At 48.6% G+C, this 23,561-nt stretch overlaps 2 protein-coding genes across 2 annotated transcripts; both read left to right on the plus strand.

The window, feature by feature from the left end:
- Nucleotides 1-924: 924 nt before the first annotated feature.
- WDR24 (WD repeat domain 24) lies at nt 925-10,364 on the plus strand. The gene is made up of 9 exons (XM_056866422.1): nt 925-1,464; nt 1,829-2,006; nt 3,105-3,786; nt 5,513-5,628; nt 5,954-6,075; nt 7,125-7,229; nt 8,215-8,549; nt 8,932-9,116; nt 10,174-10,364. Exons 1-9 carry the CDS (start codon nt 984-986, stop codon nt 10,340-10,342), a joined length of 2,373 nt encoding a protein of 790 aa, XP_056722400.1. The 5' UTR covers nt 925-983; the 3' UTR covers nt 10,343-10,364.
- A 1,378-nt stretch (nt 10,365-11,742) lies between these two features.
- On the plus strand, nt 11,743-20,277 carry KLHL10 (kelch like family member 10). The gene is given in 8 exon segments (XM_056866576.1): nt 11,743-11,811; nt 12,653-12,733; nt 12,735-12,857; nt 12,859-13,046; nt 14,122-14,611; nt 15,464-16,081; nt 18,502-18,651; nt 19,840-20,277. Coding segments are annotated over 8 exon segments (2,094 nt in total). The 3' UTR covers nt 20,215-20,277.
- The last annotated feature ends 3,284 nt before the right edge of the window (nt 20,278-23,561 follow it).

Raw genomic sequence — 23,561 nt, forward strand, 5'->3', positions numbered from 1 at the left:
ATTTTAAATCCATGTGCTGTCGTTTTATTGGCGTACGCCATATTAAAAATCTGATCTGGATTTTATCACGTGTGGAATTTTAGTATAATTTGCGGGGTTGGTTTTTAAGTTGTTTTAAATAGTTGCGAGCTGCCCTAACCTGGTCAGGAAAGGGCAGCCTAGAAATCTAATAAATAAATAAATGCGCGTGTGTGTGTGTGTTAAGTGCCGTCAAGTCGCTTCTGACTCATGGCGACCCTATGAATCAGTGTCATCCAGAATGTCCGATCTTTGACAGCCTTGCTCAGATCTTGCAAACTGAGGCAAGTGGCTTCCTTTATTGAGTCAATAAATAAATGCATACATACATACATATGTATTGGGGGGATGAAACGGCAGTATGTATAAATGTAGGTGTGCGCACACGCATACGAAGGCCCTTCTACTAAGATCAAGTGTGCGTTGTGTGATACCCTCTAAAGCTATCTATCCTGGTGTGGCCGCTGTTCCCCTTTTGGGGTCCAGAGATTTGGAAAAGATCGTTTCTGCTCATCTGGTTTTCTCACTTCTGTGTGCAATTGAGATGCTTTGCTTCCTGAACAATTCTGTTTTGCGTTACAGGATGTTGCTGTATTTCTTCAGTCCAGAGCTTCTTGGCGTGATCAAAGGAAAGAATTACTAAGAAACTTTCTTCAGAAGCAGATGAGGGTAGCTGAATAAATTTGGAGTGGCTGCAACAGACTGTGTGCCAGGACCATCAGTCCGATATGATTAAATGATGACTTTTGCTTGTATTAAAAGATGGCGCCCACATCTGGATGGAATTCTAGGATGTTCATACAAAGCACTGTAGAAATCAGTTAATTTCCTTACTAATAACGATAAGCAGATAGTGGAAGCAGGGGTTGATTTTGTAATGAGATGCTTCAAAGTATAGATCTAGGTACTCTTGCACGGTGGTCATTGTGAAAATGTACTGAAGGGAGTTTCCTCAGAAGGCAGCCATGGAGAAAATGGCTAGGGTGACCACTGCCCTTGGTGGCAATACTATCACTGGGCGCACCATGTTCTGCCACTTGGATGCCCCTGCCAACGCTATTAGTGTGTGTCGCGATGCGGCCCAGGTGGTGGTAGCTGGGCGCAACATCTTTAAGATCTACTCCATAGAAGAAGACCAGTTTGTGGAGAAACTGAACTTACGCGTGGGCCGCAAACCGTCCCTGAACTTCAGCTGCGCAGATGTGGTGTGGCACCAGATGGACGAGAACTTGCTGGCCACAGCGGCCACCAACGGCGTGGTTGTGACCTGGAACCTTGGCAAGCCGTCCCGTAATAAACAGGACCAGCTCTTCACAGAGCACAAGCGGACTGTTAACAAGGTGTGCTTCCACCCCACTGAGGTGTACATGCTTCTCAGCGGGTCCCAGGATGGCTACATGAAATGCTTTGACCTGCGCAAGAAAGATTCTGTTAGTACCTTCTCAGGTAAGGACTTATTTCTGGGCTTAGACTGGAGCTGACATAGTAGGGGAGAGGGAAATGAGATGTCTCCCGCAAGTCCCTGCAGGTTCCCACGTGTGTGTGTGTGTGTGTGTGTGTATAAAGTTTGCTCTTGCGGTCCACATTCATTGTGCAGCAGCAGGGTCAAAAGGAAGAAGTGACCAGATTATTGGAGACAATAGATGAGTTTGAAGAGTGCAGATAGAAATTAGGAGCATGTGAGGTGTCCCATGAGATCATGATCTGTTGAGTCATTTCAGGAGTCAAACTCTAGAGAAAGAACGTCTCTCATGCGAGCTGCTGTGTATAAACCTTGCTGGACGTGCTCTCTGTTTGTGCCGTTCTTCAGGTCAGTCGGAAAGTGTCCGTGATGTCCAGTTTAGCATCCGTGATTACTTCACGTTTGCGGCGACCTTTGAGAATGGAAATGTTCAGTTGTGGGACATCCGCCGGCCCGATCGCTGTGAAAGGATGTTCACAGCCCACAACGGGCCTGTTTTCTGTTGCGACTGGCATCCAGAGGACAGGTATGAACAGGGGGAAATAGAATTTGGTGCAAAGAATACTGTCCCTGGATTTTATGTATCTACATTCTTTAGCTCTTCGCTGTCTATTTATATTTATTTTCCTGTGTGCTTTCTTCATTCCTCTTGCACCTTTATGTTTTGTTTAGTACGTTTATATACAGCCTCTCTAGAGCTTTGCTTGAGGTGGCTGTCAGTTTTTTAAAAAGTCATGAAAATTCCAACACAATTATCAATAGCAATGCAGTAAAATTAGCAAGCAGAACAAAATAACATCTCCAACATTATAAAGCTCCATTTCAATGTTCTGAATCTTGTCTCTTATTCTTCTTCCTCTCTGTGGAACACTTCATCCTGACATATGCACAGCTCCCAGTTTTCAGACAATTCCTAAAAGTGCACCATTGTAACATTTTCCTCTCAAGTTTAAGATCTTCTGGCTTAAGCATTCTCCATCCTGCTGGTACTTTCTCTCCTTCCTTATTCTCCGCTTGTGAGCGGATTGTATCTCCTTTTAACTTCTGTATGGGCCGTTTCTAAGTATTGCTGAAATAAGTGTAAAGATATAATAGATACTTTATTATGTGGTGCGATTCATTTGGGGAAGTTCAGAACGAATTCTAAGCTTGGAAATGGGTGTTGATTAATGTATGAGAATCAAGTGGTAGTGACTGGAATATTTGCCCATCCGTGGTCATTGGAAACTTCACTGAATCCTCTTAAGATTCTTAGCCGGAAGCAGAATTGTTGGTTGGGGATGTCGGTAGACTCAATGCTTCTTAAACTGTGGGTCGCGACCCCATATGGTGTCGTGTAACTGAATGTGGGGGGGGGGGCACAAAAAATTTGGCAACAGTAAATGGTAAAACTCTTCGTATAACAAAGAATTGTTTTAAAATAAATTTCTTTATGATTTATTATCAGTCAATGTTTGATTTGTATACCTATTTTATATACCTATATACTCGGGGTTGCGTAAAAATTTCTCGGGCGAAAAGGTGTCGCGGGTGGAAAAAGTTTTAAGAAGCCCTGGACTAGATCCATGTCAGTTCCTCTATTGTTAACATGCCTCATTAAGCTTCTTGTGGTTCCTTCTGTCAGGAGCTGGCTGGCAACAGGGGGCCGGGATAAGATGGTGAAGGTCTGGGACATGAACACGACCCGGGCCAAAGAGATCTACTGCGTGCAGACGATCGCTTCGGTGGCCAGGGTCAAGTGGCGGCCCGAATGCAAGCACCACATCGCCACATGCTCGATGATGGTGGACCACAACATCTACGTGTGGGACGTACGCCGCCCTTTCATCCCTTCCGCCATGTTTGAGGAGCACAAAGACGTCACCACGGGCATCGTGTGGCGTCACCTCCACGACCCGTACTTCCTTTTGTCCGGCTCCAAGGACAGCACCCTCTACCAGCACATCTTCAAGGATGCCAGCCAGCCTATTGACCGTGCTAACCCCGAAGGGCTTTGCTACAGCCTCTTTGGGGACCTGGCTTTTGCCGCCAAGGAGAGCTTGATCTCCTCAGACTCTAACCGCAAGCCCTACGCCGGAGACAGGCGCCACCCGATCTTCTTCAAGCGCAAGCTGGACCCGACGGAGCAGTTTGAGTATGTCTCCTCTTCCAGCGCACTGAGCGTCTTCGAAGCGGACACGGAATGTGATACTGGGAGCATGGACTGGTTTGTGCGGACCGCCAAGCAGTACGTGCTGGCGGGGAGACCACTGGCCGAGCTGTGTGACCATAACGCCAAGGTGGCCAGAGAACTCGGGCGGAACCAGGTAAGGGTGTACGTAGGGAATCACCTAGGAGACTAATCTGTGAATCAGAATGCCCCCTCGCTTGAGCCTTCTCTCTGCCACTGACTCACTAAACAACTGAAGACAACCTCCCTTCTCCTCCCGCATGTATAAATATTGTAAACATCCTCAGAGAGAGGAGAGAGATATAGACCAGTAGCTCTCCATCAGTGTGTGTGTGTAAAGTGCCATCAAGTCGCAGCCGACTTATGGCAACCCGTTTTGGGGTTTTCATGGCAAGAGACTAACAGGTGGTTTGCCAGTGCCTTCCTCTGCACAGCAACCCTGGACTTCCTTGGTGGTCTCCCATCCAAATACTAGCCAGGGCTGACCCTGCTTAGCTTCTGAGATCTGACGAGATCAGGCTAGCCTGGGCTATCCAGGTCAGGGCCCCATTAGCCTTACCTATGTATTTATTTACTTAGAAAATGTTTATGCTACTTTTCAGGAGGCACTAATCATATAAAACAGCATGAAGGCTCAATGTTCAATATGGCTATATTTACTCAAAGTCTTCAAGAACCAAAGAAAACTTATAATATTAAAGCTATAAAGGCATTAATCTTCAAACACAAAGGAAACTTATAAAGCTAAAGCTGTAAAGGCATTAATTTCATGCCTGCACATCGCTCATAACCATGTACATGAACAATATATAGAATTCAAAATATTTCTCAAACCACAGAAGGTAAACACGAAAGTCCATGTAGGTTCAAATAACCCTGTTATCCTCAGGGAATGAACACTTGCGTGTAGACTTATGAACTCGAAATCCATGGAGAATCCCTTAATCCTGTGGTAACTAAACCAGAAACGCTGATCAGTACAGAAACTTCATATGTCATAAGAGGAGAAAAAACAGAGTCAACCATGCTAGCTTGGTCACGGCAACTGAGTACTCGTCTGGATTGAGGTTGTTTTCTCTGCTCCTTGCAGGTCCTTACAACCTGGCTGCAGGCTCTTGGCCCGCATCTCACGGTGTGGGGCCTGTGTGAGCCCAGGGGATCAGAACCTCTCCAGGATGTGCTTGCTGTTTTGTTTATTTAAAATGTATTGTGTAAATTGTCTGTCTTATATTTTGGAATTTTATGAAAACTGATTTGGGTCCCTTTTGGGAGAAAAGTGGCACACAAGGGCAGGAAGAGAAAGGAAGAGGTGATATTGCACACCCATATTTCCCTTCTGTGCCTGGATTTAAGCCCTCAAGTCCCTGCCAGCTTCTAGAGAGCCAGCATGGTGTGGTGGCTAAGAGCGGTGGTTTGGAGCGGTGGTTTGGAGTCTGATCTGGAGAACCGGGTTTGATGCGGTGGTTTGGAGTGGTGGTTTGGAGTCTGATCTGGAGAACCGGGTTTGATTCTCCACTTCTCCACATGAGCAGCAGAGGCTAATGTGGTGAACTGGATTTGTTTCCCCACTTCTCCACATGAAGCCTGCTGGGTGACCTTGGGCAAGTTACAGTTCTATTAGTTCTCTCAGCCCCACCTCCCTTACAGGTTATCTGTTGGGAGGGGAAGGGAAGGTGATTGTAAGAGTTTGATTCTCCCTTAAGTGGTAGAGAAAGTCTGCATATAAAAACTAACTTGTCTTCTTCCTCTTCTGACAGAAGGCTAAGATTTAGCTTTATCATGAGCAGGTGAGGACTTTCAGGTGATGCTATGGCCGAAGCACGGCTGGCGGTTTTCAGCTCCTCCTTTTCTCTCGTCCCCAGGTCGCTCAGACGTGGACGATGCTTCGGATTATTTACTCCAGCCCCGGCACTGTGTCCTCCGCGAATCTCAACCACAGTTTAGGGAAGAGTAGCGCTAGCCTCCCGCTCATGAACAGGTAAACGGCGGCAGTGTCCTCGAGCAGAGGATGGTGGAGAGGTGGGGTAGTGTAAAGCATGGAGTGGGACGCGAGCTCAAGCGCCATTTGGATCAGAGAAGGTCATGGTCGGTTTCCCTTGAGGCGTGGTGTGTGTGAAAGAGAGACAGTGGTGAGCTAAGTTGTACTAAAAATATAAATGGGGCAAAGACAATGGTACTTGTGACGCGACCAACTTCTCCGCCAGATTTAAAACAATGTCAAAGGAGGTCAGAGGGTAATCGGGAGTGAGGATACGAGCCTGGGATTTTGCCAAGGACCACCTAAGATGTGGCTTCTTTCCCAGCTTTAACTTGAAGGATATTCCCTCTGGGATTGGCAGCGAGTCAAGGCTGGAGCGGAGCAAAGGGGAGAGCCGTCCTGAAAACATCCTCATGGATTCCTCCTCTACCCTGATCAACAATGACGGTAAGACGGGGAAAGCACGCCCACCCCTTAACCCTACTCGCAACACTTCTTTGGGCACGTGAACTCTCAAGGAAATCCCATGGAGTTGGCTGATAGGGAATTTTTCGATGCTATTGTTCTCTCTTAGTTTTCCACATACAGACACACACACCCCACAAACACACATACACACACTCTTTCCTTGCACCCGTTTGCGCCAGTCATTTTTCTGCTGACACTGCTTGCAGTAGGTGGAAGTGAGTGTGCTTCTGATTTCAGCCTTAGAAACTTATCCGATGGTCTCCCCTTTCCCTCCCCTCTTTCCTTCCCTTTTCCTTCTCCCTCCTTTCCCCTTCCTTCCTTCCTGAGAGCCAGCTTGGTGTAGTGGCGAAGAGCGGTGGTTTGGAGCGGTGGACTCTGATCTGGAGAACCGGGTTCGATTCCCCACTCCTCCACATGAGCGGCGGAGGCTAGTCTGGGGAACTGGATTTAATTCCCTGCTTCTCCGCATGAAGCCAGCTGGGTGACCTTGGGCTGGTCACAGTTCTCTTAGAGCTCTCTCAGCCCCACCTGCCTCACAGGGTGTCTGTTGTGGGGAGGGGAAGATGATTGTAAGCAGGTTTGAGTCTCCCTTAAGTGGTAGAGAAAGTGGGCATATAAAAACCAACTCTTCTTCTTCTTCCCTTTTTCCCTTGTCCTTCCCTTGTCTTTTCAATTCTTTTATCCTTCTGTCTCCACCTCTTTGAGATGGGTAACATCAATTTGGACAGTTGGCCCCCTTATTGTTATTTGGGACGATGGCCGCCCGTAGAAACATCCTCCCCAAGGGGAAATAATCAATGGCGCCATCTGTATGGAAAATGTAGTACAATTTGTTTTGCTTTTAATTGTATTTTAAATTTTGTATTACTATGTATTTATGTATGATGTAAGTCACCTGGAGCCCAATTTACCGGGGGGGGGGGGGAGGGGGGTATTAACAACAACAATAATTAGTAATAATAATAATAATTATTATTAACAGTCTTGTCACTTTCTTCTCTGCTAACTGCCCCCTTTTGGATTTCTAGAGAACGAAGAAACAGAAGGCAGCGATGTCCCTGCAGACTATCTCTTGGGGGATGTGGAGGGAGATGAAGATGACCTGTACATGATGGATCATGAGAATCCCCATGGTGAGTGTGTTCCTCACCGCCGGCCCTCAGCTGCTTACACACAGTGGGTGACAACCAGTGTGGTATGGTGGATACAGTGGCAGACTGGCATCCTGGGCGACCTGGGTTCTAATCCCTACTTCTACCGCAGAAGCTCACTGGGTGACCTTGGGCCCGTCACACTCTCAGCCTGGCTTATATCCGTCTCCCAGGGTTTTGTTGTGAGAAAATGGAGAAGGGGAGAATGATGTTCTAAAAGCCACTTTGAGGGAAGGGCTGTGGCCCTGCTTGCAGAAGTGTCCCAGGTTCAATCTCCGGTTAAAGGGACCAGGCAAGTAGGTGGTGTGAAAGGCCTCAGCCTGAGACCCTGGAGAACCGCTGCCAGTCTGAGTAGACAATACTGACTTTGATGGACCAAGGGTCTGGTTCAGTATAAGGCAGCTTCATGTGTTCATGAGTTCCTGCTGGGGGAAAAGCAGGATGTAAAGAAATGCGTTTTCCAAAAATGCATTGTACATATGTATGTGCCGTCAGGTAGCAATTAGAGAGCCAGGGTGGTGTAGTGGTTAGGAGCGATGGAGTCTAATCTGGATAACCGGGTTTGATTCCCCACTCCTCCACATGAAGCCATCTGGGTGACCATGGGCTAGTCACAGTTCTCTCCAAACTCTCTCAGCCCCAATTACCGCACAAGGTGTCTTGTAGTAGGGAGGGGAAGGGAAGGAGATTGCAAGCCGGTTTGATTCTCCTTAAAACGTAGAGGAAGTTGGCATATAAAACAAGAACTGACTTATGGCGACCCCAACCAGGGCCTTTCAAGGCAAGTGAGAAGCAGAGCTTGTTTGCCATTGCCTTCCTCTCCAGAGTCTTTTTTGGGGGTCCCCCATCCAAGTTCCAACCCTTCTTAGCTTCCAAGATCTGACGAGATTGGGCTATAGCTTTGTGCTGTTGAAAATGCCCGGTGTTCCCTCCCCACTCCTCACGGATCCGTGTCTTCTCATAGCAGAAGAGCAAGAGTACATCCTTCCCCAGGAAGCCTTTCCCCTGCGACACGAGATCGTGGACAACCCTTCAGCCCTGGATCATCTGCAGGACAAAGCGGACTCCCCTCACGTCAGCGGCAACGAGGCTGAGACCGTGTCCCTGACACCGGTCGAATCCTTCTCCCTCATCTCCATCTCTCACTCGCTGTACGAAAACCGCCTGCCTGCCGACTTCTTCAACCCCATCGTCCGGGACATGCTGCTCTTCTACGCCGAACAGGGAGACGTGCAGATGGCGTCATCTGTGCTGATTGTGTTGGGGGACCGTATCCGGAAGGAGATTGACGACCAGGCACAGGTACCTGCTTTGGGGCTGTGGGGTGAACGGCCCTTAATAGGTGGTAGAACGAGGCTTTTTCTCTTTCACACAGAATCAGCATTGCTGACAGATGGCCATCTAGCCTCTGCTTCAAAACCTCCCGGGTTGGATTCCCCACTCCTCCACATGAGCGGCGGAGGCTAATCTGGTGAACTGGATTTGTTTCCCCACTTCTACACACAAAGCCAGCTGGGTGACCTTGGGCTAGTCACAGTTCTCTTAGAGCTCTCTCAGCCCCACCTACCTCACAGGGTGTCTGTTGTGGGGAGGGGGAGGGAAGGTGATTGTAAGCCGGTTTGAGTCTCCCTTAAGTGGTAGAGAAAGTCGGCATATAAAAACCAGCTCTTCTTTAATTCTGCAGGAGCACTGGTACACTTCCTACATCGACCTGCTGCAGCGCTTCCAGCTGTGGAACATCTCCAACGAGGTGATCAAACTGAGCACATGCAGGGCCATCAACTGCCTCAACCAGGCCTCCACCACCCTCCACATCAACTGCAGCAACTGCAAGCGGCCCATGAGCAACAAGGGCTGGATCTGCGACAGGTGAGACGCCCGGGAAGAGAGGCCTTGCGTCGTGGTCACCTGGCTATGCGAAATGGCTTATTCCAAGGCACCCCATTGATCCAGTGAGCCGGTCCCCCGGTCACAGGTGTTTCGCCGTCTTTGGTTCCAGAATTGCAGAGCCAAACTAGACGGTCAATTTTTTTTCTTTTCCCTTGGATTGAGCTGCTGGCCTTTTGGTTTCTTCCAGTACTAGGAACTTGTACTCTCTCGTGGTGCTGTTGCGTATCTTATTAGGGTGGTACATCCTAGTATCCGCTTCCGTTCCTTGCCACATACCAGGAAGAGTTGGATGATGTGGTTCATGCCTTGAGATATGAACTAGGGTAGTGACAAAAATACAGAGGGAGCGTGGGTTTGTAAGAAGAAAGAAGGCATGCTATTTGGGAATTGGGACATCGAGCACTAGGGAATTATTGTCTTCTGTTTTCAGATGTTTTGACAGGTGGAGCCCGGACTCCTGGACTCCATCTTGTCACTTTTACTAGTCCGAGCTAGAAAACCTTTAGGCTGAAATTTGGCTCCAGATAGAGAGAGGCAGAGGAAACCAAGTAGGGTATTTTACCCTCCTCTCTAAGAGTAAGTGTCTTCTGCCCTGGTGAGAGCATAGTAGTGCAGTCCCACTAGCTATGGAGTTAGAAAGAGCCAGCGTGGTGTAGTGGTTAGGAACGGTGGACTCTAATCTGGAGACCCGGGTTCGATCCCCCCCAACTCCTCCACATGAAGCCTTCTGTGTGATCTTGGGCCAGTCACAGTTTTCTCAGAACTCTCTCAGTCCACGCGGAGGCAGGCAACGGCAAACCACCTCTGGGACGTCTCTTGCCTTCAGAACCCTACGGGGTCGCCATAAGTCAGTTGTGACTTGATAGCGCGCGCACACGCACACACACTAGAGCTAGTGCATTCTAGAAACACCTGCCGTACATTACTTAGAGTGGGAGCTCGGCTGCTCAGATTGCCTCTGGTTCTCGCGGCTGCTCCGGTGGCCCTGTCAGTCTTGCTTTTGTGGGGCTGACTCACCCCTGTGGTCTCTCTCCAGGTGCCGGCAGTGCGCCAGCATGTGTGCTGTGTGCCACCACGTGGTGAAGGGCCTGTTTGTCTGGTGCCAGGGCTGCAGTCATGGCGGGCACCTGCAGCACATCATGAAATGGTTGGAGACCAGCTCCCATTGCCCGGCGGGATGCGGCCATCTCTGCGAGTACACCTGAACCTGAGAAGGGCGTGGGCGGCCGCAAAACCAGGACCTGCGTGGGTGTTGAAAATCTGAGCTGGGACTGGCAATGAGGTTCTGTGTTGGTGAGAGGCGTTAAGCCATAGTTGCCGGTCTCGCGGACGACTATACGAAAGAGCTTGATGGGGCTAATAGTGTGGAGAAAACGTATCTTCAGGTACCGCCTGAAAAGCAGTGAAACGTACAATGCTCAGGGAAACGTGTGTGTGTGTGTGTGTGTGTGTGCGTGTGCAGAACTTATCCTGACGAGTTTCTCCTATTGATTACTTTTCTTAAAATCGCTGTATAAAAAGTTCTTATTGCGCTCCTGCAAAATGTACTTCTTTGTGAGAAAGAGATGAAACTGGGGAAGTATGATTTGAACGGCAACCTTTTTTTCCCCAATCTCTCTCTGTATCCTGAATTAAAAGAACAAAGCAGATTTTACTGCTTGGTGCTTTGTATGGACTTCCCAAATCGTTTGGCATAAACGCACCCACAAACTGTAACCCGTAGGCTACGAAGCAGCATCTGGACTGAATCCTCAAAAAGCATCAGCAAGATCTGCTCTCAAGCAGTGTAAATCCGAGACAGATTTATATATTAATCTCCCACTCCCCAGTGCGGAGCAAAGACTACTGGTCAAAGAAGGGGACGGTTTATTCAGTGGCTTCAGGATCAGTCTAAGGAAACTGTATTACCAGAACAGGGCGTTTCCAAGGTAATTCATCTGCCTGTCTTGCACATTTTTATCCCACCCTTTCTCCAGGGAGCTCCGGGTGGCAAATGCGGTTCAAGCTTCTCCTTTTTTATCCTTGCAACAACCCTTGAGAGAGAAAGAGCGGTCGAAGATTCATAGCTGAGTGGGGGATTTGAATCTTAGTGTCTCGGGTCCTTGTAGTCGTAGAATGTCTTCCTAGTCTCACTAAGAAAAAGAGAAAACAGAAAGCACGGCCACTGGAGAATTAGTTTGTTGGTACCCAGGTTCTGAAATTTCTTGCTGTGATAACTTTTCATAACATAGCCAAGGGAAGCGGGAACATTTGTCCCTCTTCAAGTTGGTGTGGTTTTTCTCTTTGAAAGAGGGTTGCATGGTGGTCTGTCTTGGCAGTGCCTGAAGACTCGCGGCCTCTCTTCATAGCTTCTTCTCTCTGTTAAACATCCCCGGTTCCTTCAGCCTTACTCTGGCCTCACACCCTTTTTTTTTTAGTAATTTTTTCAGGTTACAGGGCCTGATTTCTGGCTGGCAGAAGTTGTGCTTGAATCAAGTGGACATTTTGCCTCCGATTCATAGGCGAGGTTGAAATCAGAATGCTCAGTCACCCCTGGCATCTTGTCGCAAGGCAATAAATGCATCGTTTCAGCTTCCGCAGCCTAACCTTTTTAAAGAGCAACAGCATGCCTAGCTTTCCAAGGAACTACAGCTACGTCTGTTCTGTGAAACCTTCAATTGTAACTTTCGCCGTCGTAACGTCCTGCTGAATTTTGCCAGAACTTTAGCATTGTTGCTGCCTAGAATTAGCTGCCTCGCAAATCCTTGGGGGGTGGGCAGGGAGATGAACCGCATGCTGAGCATCTAAGTAAAAGCATATCACATGTGAGATCTAATGAGCGCCAAGAAGAACGGCGTTACTGTGTCGCTCCCTGGTAAACGGTTCTTCTGGAAACATAATCTGAATTGGTAAACGGTTCCTCTGGAAACAATCTGAATTAGTCAAGCCAGACTTACAATCTCTTCAGCCTTCACTCGGCAACTCTGCGGCCAAGCTAGCCATTCCCACCTAACACCAGCACTGCAGTTGTAAACTCATCTCTTACATCCTATGCAAGGGGGTGTAAAAATAATGTTCTGAAGTGGGGAGAAAAATAGAAGCGTGCATGAGGTCAGAATAGGAACCGCACAGCCCTGGCTCTGGGAATACCCTTGCCTTAATCCAGAAAGCCATCATGTCCTCTGCACCCCCGCAGTGCTCCATGCCTTTTCTGTGGCTACTGCTTGAGAGAGACAAGAAAACACACCTGATTTTCAAAACAGCTATTCCAGCATTTGAGCAGTATCTAATGTTTAAAAGGTTTTGTATCGCTTCGGGTAAATGAAAGCAGCTGCACCAAAATTTCTGTTTGGGCCCACCCTTGGCTTGAGATACGGCACACCGAGTGGGTGGCTGTGGGGTGTGCACGACACGTAATGGCTTCTCAGCATTTCAGCAAAACCCGTGGCCGCGATGGGACCCTTGTGCGCCAGCATGTGCCACAGAATGACTGTTGCCTTTGCATGGGTGTGATTTTTTTTTAATACACGGGATAGGGTGTCGCCATTGTCTACTCTGAGCAGGGCCCTCTGAACAGGTCAGCCAAGATTCTAGAAGGCGGTCATGTCAAGGGGGGTGTCTCATTATGAGAAGGGTTCTGGAACCTCTGATCCAATCACAGTTTTTTCCCCCCCCAAGGGGAGGGTTAAGTGAAAGGCCTGGCAGCTCTGTCTTTTGCCCTCCCCCCACCTCAAAAAAAGAAATGGATGACGCCTCCGCTTCGGCGGGGTACTCCCACTGCCACATGGAGAGGAAAATGAGTGCCATGGCTTGTACAGTCTTCAACGAGCTGCGGCTGGAAGGGAAGCTCTGCGACGTGGTCATCAAAGTCAACGGCTGTGAGTTTAACGCCCACAAGAACATCCTCTGCAGCTGCAGCTCCTATTTCCGGTCAGTGCCCCCAAGAGATGGCTCATTCTGTCACCTTGGATCGTTATTGTGGTTTTAAAATAAAGGTTATAAAATGCTGTTCATCCTAACCTGGATTGCTCAAGCTGGCTCGATCTCATCAGATCTCAGAAGCTAAGCAAGGGTCAGCCCTGGTTAGTACTTGGATGGAAGACCGTCAAGGCAGGCAATGGCAAACCACCTCTGTTTGTCTCGTGCCTTGAAAACCCTACAGGGTCGCCATAAGTCGGCTGCGACTTGACGGCACTTTCCGCCATAAAATGTTGTGGGTGGCTCTTCTTAAAAGATGCCCTTGCTGGCTTGTTTATCCCCTTTGGTGCCCCAGATGTGTACAATTCACTGGTTATAGTTAGAGTAGGGCCGTTAACCAGTCGAAGCAGTTGTTTTTAAAACAACTCATGTACCTTAAGTTGGTTAAGGAATTGTTGCAGCTCTGTAGGAGAACTTGTGCTTAGTGTGCAAAATTGGTCCTGGGTGCAATCCTTGGCATCTCCAGTTGAACACATGAAGCTGCCTTATACTCAATCAGACCCTTGGTCCATCAAAGTCAGTGTCTACTCAGACCAGCAGCGGCTCTCCAGGGTCTCAGGCAGGGAAAGGTCTTTCACATCACCTACCTGCCTAGTCCCTTTAACTGGAGATGCTGGGGATTGAATCTGGGACCTTCTGCATGCCAAGCAGATGCCCTACCACTGAGCCACAGCCATAGTTAAGAGGCTGTCTGGCAGAAAGGCCGGGAAAGAATATCGGATGTTCCCTGGAGAGCCACTGCCAGTCATAGCAGACAACTGCTGACAACTGATTGTCTGCATAAAGCCTCAATAGAAAACTGGAAAAGGGAGGAAATGCATGAATAGAATTTAATAACACGTTGCCAGTTTCTAGGAGAGGCCGTCTGTTTTCCCCCCTGTTTTTTCCATTCTGTATTATTGAACCAAGTGTCTTAGAGAGGTGGGATGGTGGTATTGTGCAAATAGGCAGCTGGACTTGATGGGCCTTGGTCTGGTTCAGCAGGGCTTTTCTTACGGTCTTATGCCCTCCCCCCCACACACCACAGAGCTCTGTTTACGAGTAGCTGGAACAACACTGAGAAGAGAGTGTATAATATTCCCGGCATTACTCCGGATATGATGAAGCTTATAATTGAATATGCCTACACAAGGACAGTGCCGATCACTGTGGATAATGTGGAGAGACTCTTTGTGGCCGCCGACCAGTTCAACGTGATGGGCATCGTCCGGGCTTGCTCTGACTTCATGAAGTGCCAGCTGTGCCTGGAGAACTGTATCGGCATCTGTAAGTTCACGGAGTACTACTTCTGCCCTGACCTCCGGCAGACGGCCTACATGTTCATCTTGCACAACTTCGAGGAGATGGTGAAAGCGTCAACCGAATTCCTGGAGCTCTCGGTCAATGAGTTTCAAGACATCATTGAAAAGGACGAACTCAACGTGAAGCAGGAAGACGCGGTTTTCGAAGCCATCCTCAAGTGGATCGCTCACGAACCCCAGAACAGGAAACAGCACATGGCAGTTCTCCTTCCCAAGGTGAGCTCTTCGCATTGGCTCAGTTTTCCTTGCTTGTGGCCTTGCGGGTTGAAACTTCCTCATCCAACTTCATGAGAATGTATTTATTTGAGAGCCAGCGTGGTGTAGTGGTTAAAAACGGTGGTTTGGAGCAGTAGAGTCTGATCTGGAGAACCAGGTTTGATTCCCCACTCCTACACACGAAGGCAGCTGGGTGACCGTGGGCTAGTCACAGCTCTCTTAGAGCTGTCTCAGCCCCACCTACCTCCCTGGGTGTCTGTTGTGGGGAGGGGAAGGGAAGGTGATTGTAAGCCGGTTTGATTCTCCCTTAAGTGGCAGAGAAAGTCGGCATATAAAATCCAACTCTTTTCAATTTATTATCTTCATTTATTCCCCACTCCCCCCCCAAACAGGGACACAAAATGGTTTACAACGTTTTCCCCTCCATTTTTATCCTCACAACAGCCCTGTGAGGCAGGTTAGACTGGCCTAAGGTCACCTGGCAAGCTTCCATTATACCATGGAGATTTGAACCTGGGTCTCCCAGATCTTAGTCTGACACTCTAACCAACACACTACACTGGCTCTCTTGAATGCATGTTGTTTACTCTGGTTTGGGGCGCTTAGCCGCTCGTGCTGACAGTTGAGATTTGCATACAAGCCAGGTTGGGAGGGATCAAGGTGTTGGCTTTTACTAATTACATGTACTTGGGCATCCTCACATGACTGAGAATGGCAGGGCTGCAAGGTGAGGGGGGATCGGCCTGGAAGGTGCGTCGTCTTTTGCCTATATCTTGGGCAGCCGTGTTCCTTACTGCCGCTGGGCTTCATGCACGTCCTCACTCATTTGCAGCTCTCCTTCTCTTCTCGTAGGTCCGCCTGGCTTTGATGCACGCTGAATATTTCATGAACAACGTCAAAATGCACGACTACGTGAAAGACAGCGAGGAGTGCAAGCCGATCATCATCGACGCCCTGAAGGCCATGTACGACCTCAACATGAACGGCCCGTCGAGTTCCGACTTCACCAACCCGCTGACGAGGCCCCGGCTGCCGTACGCCATCTTGTTCGCCATCGGCGGCTGGAGCGGCGGGAGCCCCACCAACGCCATCGAGACGTACGACGCCCGCGCGGACCGCTGGGTGAACGTCACGTGCCAGCAGGAGAGCCCCCGGGCATACCACGGCTCTGCCTACTTGAAGGGCTACGTTTATATCATCGGCGGCTTTGACAGCGTGGACTACTTCAACAGCGTCAAACGGTTTGAGCCCGTCAAGAAGACATGGCACCAGGTGGCTCCCATGCACTCCCGGCGCTGCTACGTGAGCGTCACCGTCCTCGAGAACTTCATCTATGCCATGGGTGGCTTTGACGGCTACGTGCGCCTCAACACGGCCGAGAGGTACGAGCCCGAGACCAACCAGTGGACACTCATCGCCCCCATGCACGAGCAGAGGAGCGACGCGAGCGCCACGACCCTGTACGGAAAGGTAACCCGGTCATGAGGATGGGTCTGGTGGACGCTTGGGTGCAAGGGGTTGCCAGATCTCACGGTTGGACACCACGGGCCACGTCTTTTGGGGTCTCCCAGGGGGAAAAAAAGACTTAAATCTCAGGGTGGCGGAGTGTAAGAAGAACATAAGAAGAGCTCTGCGAGATCGGACGAGTGGCCCTTCTGGTCAGGCGTTCTGTCTCGCACAGCGACCAACCAGTTGCCCCAGAGGGCCAAACGAAGAAAGAATAGAAGTCAAGGCCCTTTGCCACTAGTATTCAGAGGTTTTCAGCCTCCATCCATGGAGGCTCCCATCTGAGGGGAGAGGTTATTTTCTCAGGACGCAGCCTGCGCCGCCATTATAAATTTCAAACTAGAGACCCCCATGAAATCCTGAAGTCTTCCCCCTCCCCGCTTCTCCCTGGATTTTGTGGGTGTAATGGAGTAAATTAGGAGCCCCGTGGTGCAGAGTGGTAAGCTGCAGTCCTGCAGTCCAAGCTCTGCTCACGACCTGAGTTCTATCCCGACGGAAGTTGATTTCTGGTCGCCGGCTCAAGGCTGACTCCGCCTTCCATCCTTCCGAGGTCGGTAAAAGGAGGACCCAGCTTGCTAGGGGTAAAGGGAAAACGAGTGGGGGAGGCACTGGCAAACCACCCCGTAAACATAGTCTGCCTAGGAAACGTCGGGCTGTGACGTCACCCCATGGGTCAGGAATGACCCGGTGCTTGCACAGGGGACCTTTACCTTTTTAAGGGAGTAAATTAAGTTCACTTTAGAAATATCGCTGTGAAACATACATGAGTTTTGCTTGCGGTGCACACGTGTAGAAATGTATTTGCGGTAGATGAGAAGGAATATCTGCATAACATCAGGTCCCAGAAGATGTAAGTGAGCAGGGTCCTGGCAGGTCACAAGGGCACCAGTGGAAGAGTTTACACTCAAACTGTCGCGGTCAGAGCCACCCCACTCCCCGTTCTAAGTTTAAACAACTGCTGCTCTAAGTAAAGAGACTTCTCCTCATGGTTTCCCACCAACCCTTCCTCTTCTCAGTCGTGACCTCAGTTGGTCCCAACTTGACCATGCCTAAAAAAAAAAATAAACCAAAAAATTAAACAATCACAATTTAGGACTGCATTAATCGGTCCTAAATGAAACAGTTTGCAGCTGCCTCCTACGAGATTGAAAGTGAGGGGGCTAGGCTCATCTTTTTGAAGAGGGTGACCCATGTTCGTGGGGACACTGAAAAGGCCCTCTCTCGTGTGCCCACCCAACAAGCTTCTTTTATTGTCGGGCAGTCAGGAGGGCCTCTTCCCTGTCATCTTAATTGGAACGTAGAGGGGAAAGAAGGAGGTCCTTCAGATACCTCAGTCCCAAGCCATTCAAAACCAACACCTTGAATTGGGCTTGGGAGCCGGTTAAATCATTGTCCTATTGAGGCTGCATGCTCCTGATAGTTGGCCCCAAGCAGAAGTTTAGCTGCAGGGTTGCAGCTTCCAAACGCTTTTCTAGAGTCGCCCCAAATATGGTACATTGCAATACCTAAAAAACCACTCGTTAAAATGAATAATTTAAAACTGCCGACAGGAAGAAGAACTAATCAGAAGCCGTCTTGAATAAGACAGTCTTCAGCTGCTTCCTAAAGACTGAGAGTGAGGGGGCCAGGCGTGCGTCCCTGGGAGGTTGTTTCATGGCTGTGGGGCTGCCACGGAAAAGGCCCTGTCTCGTGTGCCCACAGGACGAGCTTCTTTGGTCAATGGGGGAGTCAAGCGGGCCTCTCCCTGAGATCTTTGTTCTTTTGTCCAATCCCAGATTCCCATCCAGAGTTCCTTTAATAATGCGCTCTACAGATCTTCCTGGATGAGAAGATAACAAGAAATACATATTTTGTACAAAAAAAAATGTTACAATAAAATTAAAACATGTAGAAGAAGAAGAAGGAGTTGGTTTTTATATGCCGACTTTCTCTACCACTTAAGGGGGAATCAAACAGGCTTACAGTCACCTTCCCTTCCCCTCCCCACAACAGACACCCTGGGAGGTAGGGGGGGCTGAGAGACCTCTAACCGAGCTGCGACTTGCCCAAGGTGACCCAGCTGACTTCATGTGTAGGAGTGGGGAAACAAATCCAGTTCACCAGATCAGCCTCCACCGCTCATGTGGAGGAGTGGGAAACCAAACCAGATCAGAGTCCACTGCTCCAAACCACCGCTCTTAACCACTACACCCCGCTGGCTCTCAATCTACTGTACCTGCTAAATTTACCAGCTAAATTTCTTTTGTCCAATCCCAGGCTTTAATCAGGCATCACTTTAAGGCAATGCCGTAGTAACAAACCCCATTCCCACTTTCTGTTTCTTAACACCACTGTAATTTCCTGTCTTTCCTCTCTTGCTTGGCTTCAAAACAACAACGAAAAAGGTCTACATCTGTGGTGGGTTTAACGGGAACGAGTGCCTGTTCACAGCCGAAGTGTACGATGCCAAAGTGGATCAGTGGAGCCTGATCGCCCCGATGAGAAGCAGGCGAAGCGGAATCGGCGTCATAGCATACGGAGAGCACGTCTACGCGGTAGGGGCAGAGTTCTTTGTGCGTCTTAGGGCAGGCTCCTTGGTGGCCTGTAAATTGGTGAGAATGGTGTTTGGTCCTCTGGTTGGGGGGTAAACACAGGCCAGCCAAGCTGTGTGGCCCGTGGACAGCGAGAAAAGATTGCAGAATTACCACAAAGATTTTCCTAGAGCGATCATTTGCATGTTGTGGCCAAAGAAGCCCTGAAGAAGCAACTGAAATGATCAGGGGGGCTAGGGCAACTGCCCTATGAGGGGCGGTTAAAACGCTTAGGGATGTTTAGCTTGGAAAGAAGGCGGCTAAGGGGAGATGTGATAGAGGTCTATAAAATTATTCATGGTTTGAGAGAGTGGACAGGGAGAAGCTTTTCTCCCTCATAATACTAGAACGCGGGGTCACCTGCTGAAGCTGGAGGGCGAGAGATTCAAAACTGATAAAAGGAAGTATTTCTTCACAGAACGCATAGTTAAATTGTGGAACTCCTTGCCCCAGGATGTGGTGATGGCTGCCAACTTGGACGGCTTTAAGAGGGGACATGTTCATGGAGGAGAGGGGTATTCATGGCTACTAGTTAAAATGGATACTAGTCATGATGCATACCTATTCTCTGCTGGATCAGAGGAGCAGGCCTATTCTATTAGGTGCTGTAGAACACAGGCAGGATAAATGCTGCTGCAGTTGTCTTGCTTGTGGGCTTCCTAGAGGCACCTGGTTGGCCACTGTGGGAACAGACTGCTGGGCTTGATGGGCCTTGGTCTGATCCAGCATGGCTTTTCTTATGTTCTTATAAGTTCTTATGAACTCGCCTTATCAGACCGTTGGTCTCTCTTGCTCATTACTGACCCGTGACTGCTCTCCAGGATCTCAGAGGGAGGTGGGTCTTTCCTGATATATAAAAATCCCTTAATTGGAGATGCCAGGTATTAAGGCTAAAACAGTACATATGCTGAGTGTGTGCCAAGCTCTGACCTCTTTAGAGAACAGGTGAGATAAATAATAAACAACTGCCCAAGAGGCAGAGGTGGTAATAGTTTTGTAAAGACCGAGGCTAGCTGAAGAACCATCCATGGTGAAGAATAACGTGCCAAACTGATAGAGGGGAAGTTTTTACTGGTACGTACTGGTTCTTCAGCGATCCGATCGATGGCTTCCCGAAGCCAACCAACTCCCCTGTCTTTTTGGAGTCTCCAGGTGGGAGGATTTGACGGCGCCAACCGCCTCCGGAGCGCGGAAGCTTACAACCCGATCGCCAACACCTGGAGAACCATACCGACCATGTTCAACCCCCGGAGTAATTTCGGCATCGAAGTGGTGGACGACCTGCTGTTTGTGGTGGGCGGGTTCAACGGCTTCACGACAACATTCAACGTGGAGTGTTACGACGAGAAGACAGACGAGTGGTACGACGCCCACGACATGAGCATCTACCGCAGCGCCCTCAGCTGCTGTGTGGTGCCCGGGTTGCCCAACGTCGGAGAGTTCGCTGCCAGGAGGGACAACTATGCGGGATCATCCCAAAGGGATGAGGTCAAGTACTCCTCATCCACAAGCACACTGCCCGTGTGAAAAAGCTCTGCTTGACTTAATAAAGCCCTCTAAGCAAGAACTATACCCACAGGTGCATTCTACTTTTTTTATCCCCCCTTTCCAAATTTTAGCCATGAGAGTAGTCCTCATGGTTTGCACAAAAGGCATACGTCCTTTCCTCACCCTGGGACCTTGTCAATCCATTCTTTTCTCCTGCTTCCGTAGACGGCCCTAAAGCCAGAGGGATCCAAAGGCACTAATGAAAATGATGACAACTTTGAAAGGATTCAGAGCTAGGGTTACTCCACGCCTGCTGTTGCCGTCCAGTCTCAAAAGGAGGAGTATTCTCGAGATACTCAGAAACAAAGATTGGCGTGCTGTGGCCGCTGCCCAAGAGGCAAATGCTCCTTGTAAACCGGTCTCGCTTTATGTGTATATATATATATATACCCCAGAGGATGTAGCTGTTCTTCTGGGCTGTCTGATGAAGAACCCTGTGTGAGTAGAAAGCTTGCACAATCCTGCATCGAGGGAAGTTGAACCAATAAAACCCTACTCACTCAGATTACTCATTTCCGCGTTTCTTATTGTTTGGGCTCGAGAGAGCTACAGTCGTCTATATGAAACAATGATCTTTCCTAGAGGTTCTGTGAGACAGATTTGTGTTTTTTTAATTTTCTTTGTGGATTCCTCTAATTGCAAGTTTTTGTAAGTTAAAAAAAGCTAACCATGTCACACCGGCAGCCAAACAGCCCACATAAAAGCCTCCCAAATTCTTTGTATTCTGACTGAAATTTTAAAAAGCTGCACCAGCAATAAAAACAGTGAAATTTTAAAAATACACCAAAACATTAATGTTGGATTAAAAGTATAAAATTTTAGCTTTGGACAATCGAGCAGGAAGATTTAAGAAAAAAAAGACCTTTAAAAGCTCAGCAGCCAATAAAAATAGTAATTAAAAGTTGTAGCATATCGACTAATAACCCAACAGTGGGGCTCATTCAGATGCTTCTCTTGTGAGGTTACCGCACTTTGTATTCCCAGCGATGTATTAAGAGTTTGAAAATGCTATAAACAACATCGCTTTAAAAGGGTTTTTGGATACCACGGCTTATAAATGGTTGGAAGACGTCTTCCCAGCTAATGGGGCCAAACAAAGTGCGAACAGTATTTTTTTATAACGTTTTCAAACTCTTAATACATCGCTGGGAATTCATAGAAAGTGCGAACAGTATTTTTTATAACATTTTCAAACTCTTAATACATCGCTGGGAATACAAGTGCGGTAACCCACTGTGCTTCTTAAAGGCCTGAAATTGAGCAAAAATGCTCCAGTATCACCAGGGGAGGGATGGGGCATTATAAACGTCAGGATCCAAATCCTTCCCGCCTCCAGTTCCACATTTTCTGTTAGCAATTCAGAGATGAAATATGTGAGAGAACAGAACTAAAACTGCGTATGATGACAGCAATGCTTTCTGGGTGACGTAGTCTCCCACCCCTGTAACCGGTAGCAACAGCCGGCTTTTGACATCCCTTTGTCCTCTAGATACCAGGCATGGTACTGTGCGGGCCCAGTGCCTGCTGGGTAGTGTAGTCCTTAAAGCGTTCCTGTTCAAGGAAGGGTGCCTTGAAATTTGAAACCTCCTGGCTCAGAGAGCGGGCTGGTTGCCTTGAGGAATTTCAAAGCATGCAGGCGCCAGGGTGGATGGTTTCAGAAGCTTTTCACTGCGAGACTGTTTTCTAGGCGCGGGTGAGATGCTTGGACTGCAACTCCCAGGATGCCGAGAGGTGGGGGAACAATGGGGGTGCTGCAGAAAGCTTGAAGATATCCCCCACCCTCTGAAACGATCCCTTGCTCAGCTCCGGTGAGTAAAACAGCATAAGATGTACAGCTGGGGAGGCCAGTGGGTATGGAGGAAGGTACGGACAGCATCTTCTTCCGATGGAAATTAGAGGGAGGGCACTCTGCAGTTCTGCGCTCAAGTCAATCTGTCCGCCTTCTGGGCCAGCATCAGCCGGATTCTCTGATCTGTGTCCTGGTTTTGCAGATGTGACACGTGGGGCTTCCTCGTTTTGGCGTAACTGCACTCCCATTCATTACGAGGAAGAGCAAAAGAGCTAGAGAATCTTGGCAGATTATCCCTTTGGAGTCCTCTTTTCAGAGGGTCTCAGCAGCCCCCTATCTGGGACGGAGTGCTCCAAGGCTTCAAGTGGGCAGGAATCCCCGCCCTTATAAAACCAAGAAGAGAGTTTTTTGCCTGGCCTTTCATCTGAAGCGCTGATTTTCAGTGTGCAAGGGGTGGTTGTTGTTGTTTTTTAAGAGGAACGTTTCGCCATGCAAGTGTGAAATAGTTTAGCCTAGACATAAGCTCACCCATGACTTTAGGCCCTAGTTTACAGGGTGTGCTCTTCATTATGTTCTGCAGTGCTACCAACCAATTAAACAGAAAGGAAGGGGGAGAGGGAGAGAGGACTCCCCACCCTTAGCAGCTGCTATAGCTGCTGCCATTAGAGAGAAAGGAACATGCAATTCACTCCCTAATGGCATCAAAGCGGTGGGGGGGAACCTTCCCTCTCTCCAGCCACCCAGCACGTTGACCAATCATGCATGCCAGCGTGTGATTCCCCAGGTACTTGTTTATTTGTCTTTGAAAGTGCCAATAGTCTCCGTGCCTTCTTGTGTGTAAAAAAGAGCGAGAGTCCAGTAGCACCTTCAAGACTTAACAAAATGTCTGGCAGGGTTTGAGCTTTTGTGAGCCACAGCTCACTCCCTCAGGTACAGCTAGAAGGTGAGTCCATCTAGAGAAGAGTGAATTCAGACACCCAATGGCAATAGCAGGTTAATGTCAACAGCAGGTAAATGGCATTAGCAGGCATGATGGGATTTGGTGTGATATGCAGAGAGGTCGTAGGCGTGGAGAAATAAGCATTGATAATGATCCCAGGTCTCTATTCAATCCAGAAGAATGCATTGTCTTGAACTTAATTATTAGTTGTAATTCATAGATATTGACAAGTTGGAGTGTGTCCAGAGGAGGGCGACCAGAATGGTCAAAGGTCTGGAATCCATGCCTTTATGAGGAGAGACTTAGGGAGTTGGGTTTGTTTAGTTTGGAGAAGAGGAGGTTGAGGGGAGACATGATAGCCATGTTTAAATATTTGAAGGGATGTCATGTTGATGAGGGAACTAGCTTGTTCTCTTGCTCCAGAGACTAGGACACGGAGTAATGGATTTAAACTAATAGAAAAGTGATTCCACCCAAACATTAGGAAGAACTCTGACGGTGAGGGCTGTTCAACGGTGGAATGTGCTGCCTCGGAGGGTGGTGAAGTCCCTGTCTTTGGAGGTCTTTAAGCAGAGGCTAGATGGCCATCTGTCAGGA

Source organism: Euleptes europaea, chromosome 21, assembly GCF_029931775.1.
Source record: "Euleptes europaea isolate rEulEur1 chromosome 21, rEulEur1.hap1, whole genome shotgun sequence".
Classification (NCBI taxonomy): Eukaryota; Metazoa; Chordata; class Lepidosauria; order Squamata; family Sphaerodactylidae; genus Euleptes; species Euleptes europaea.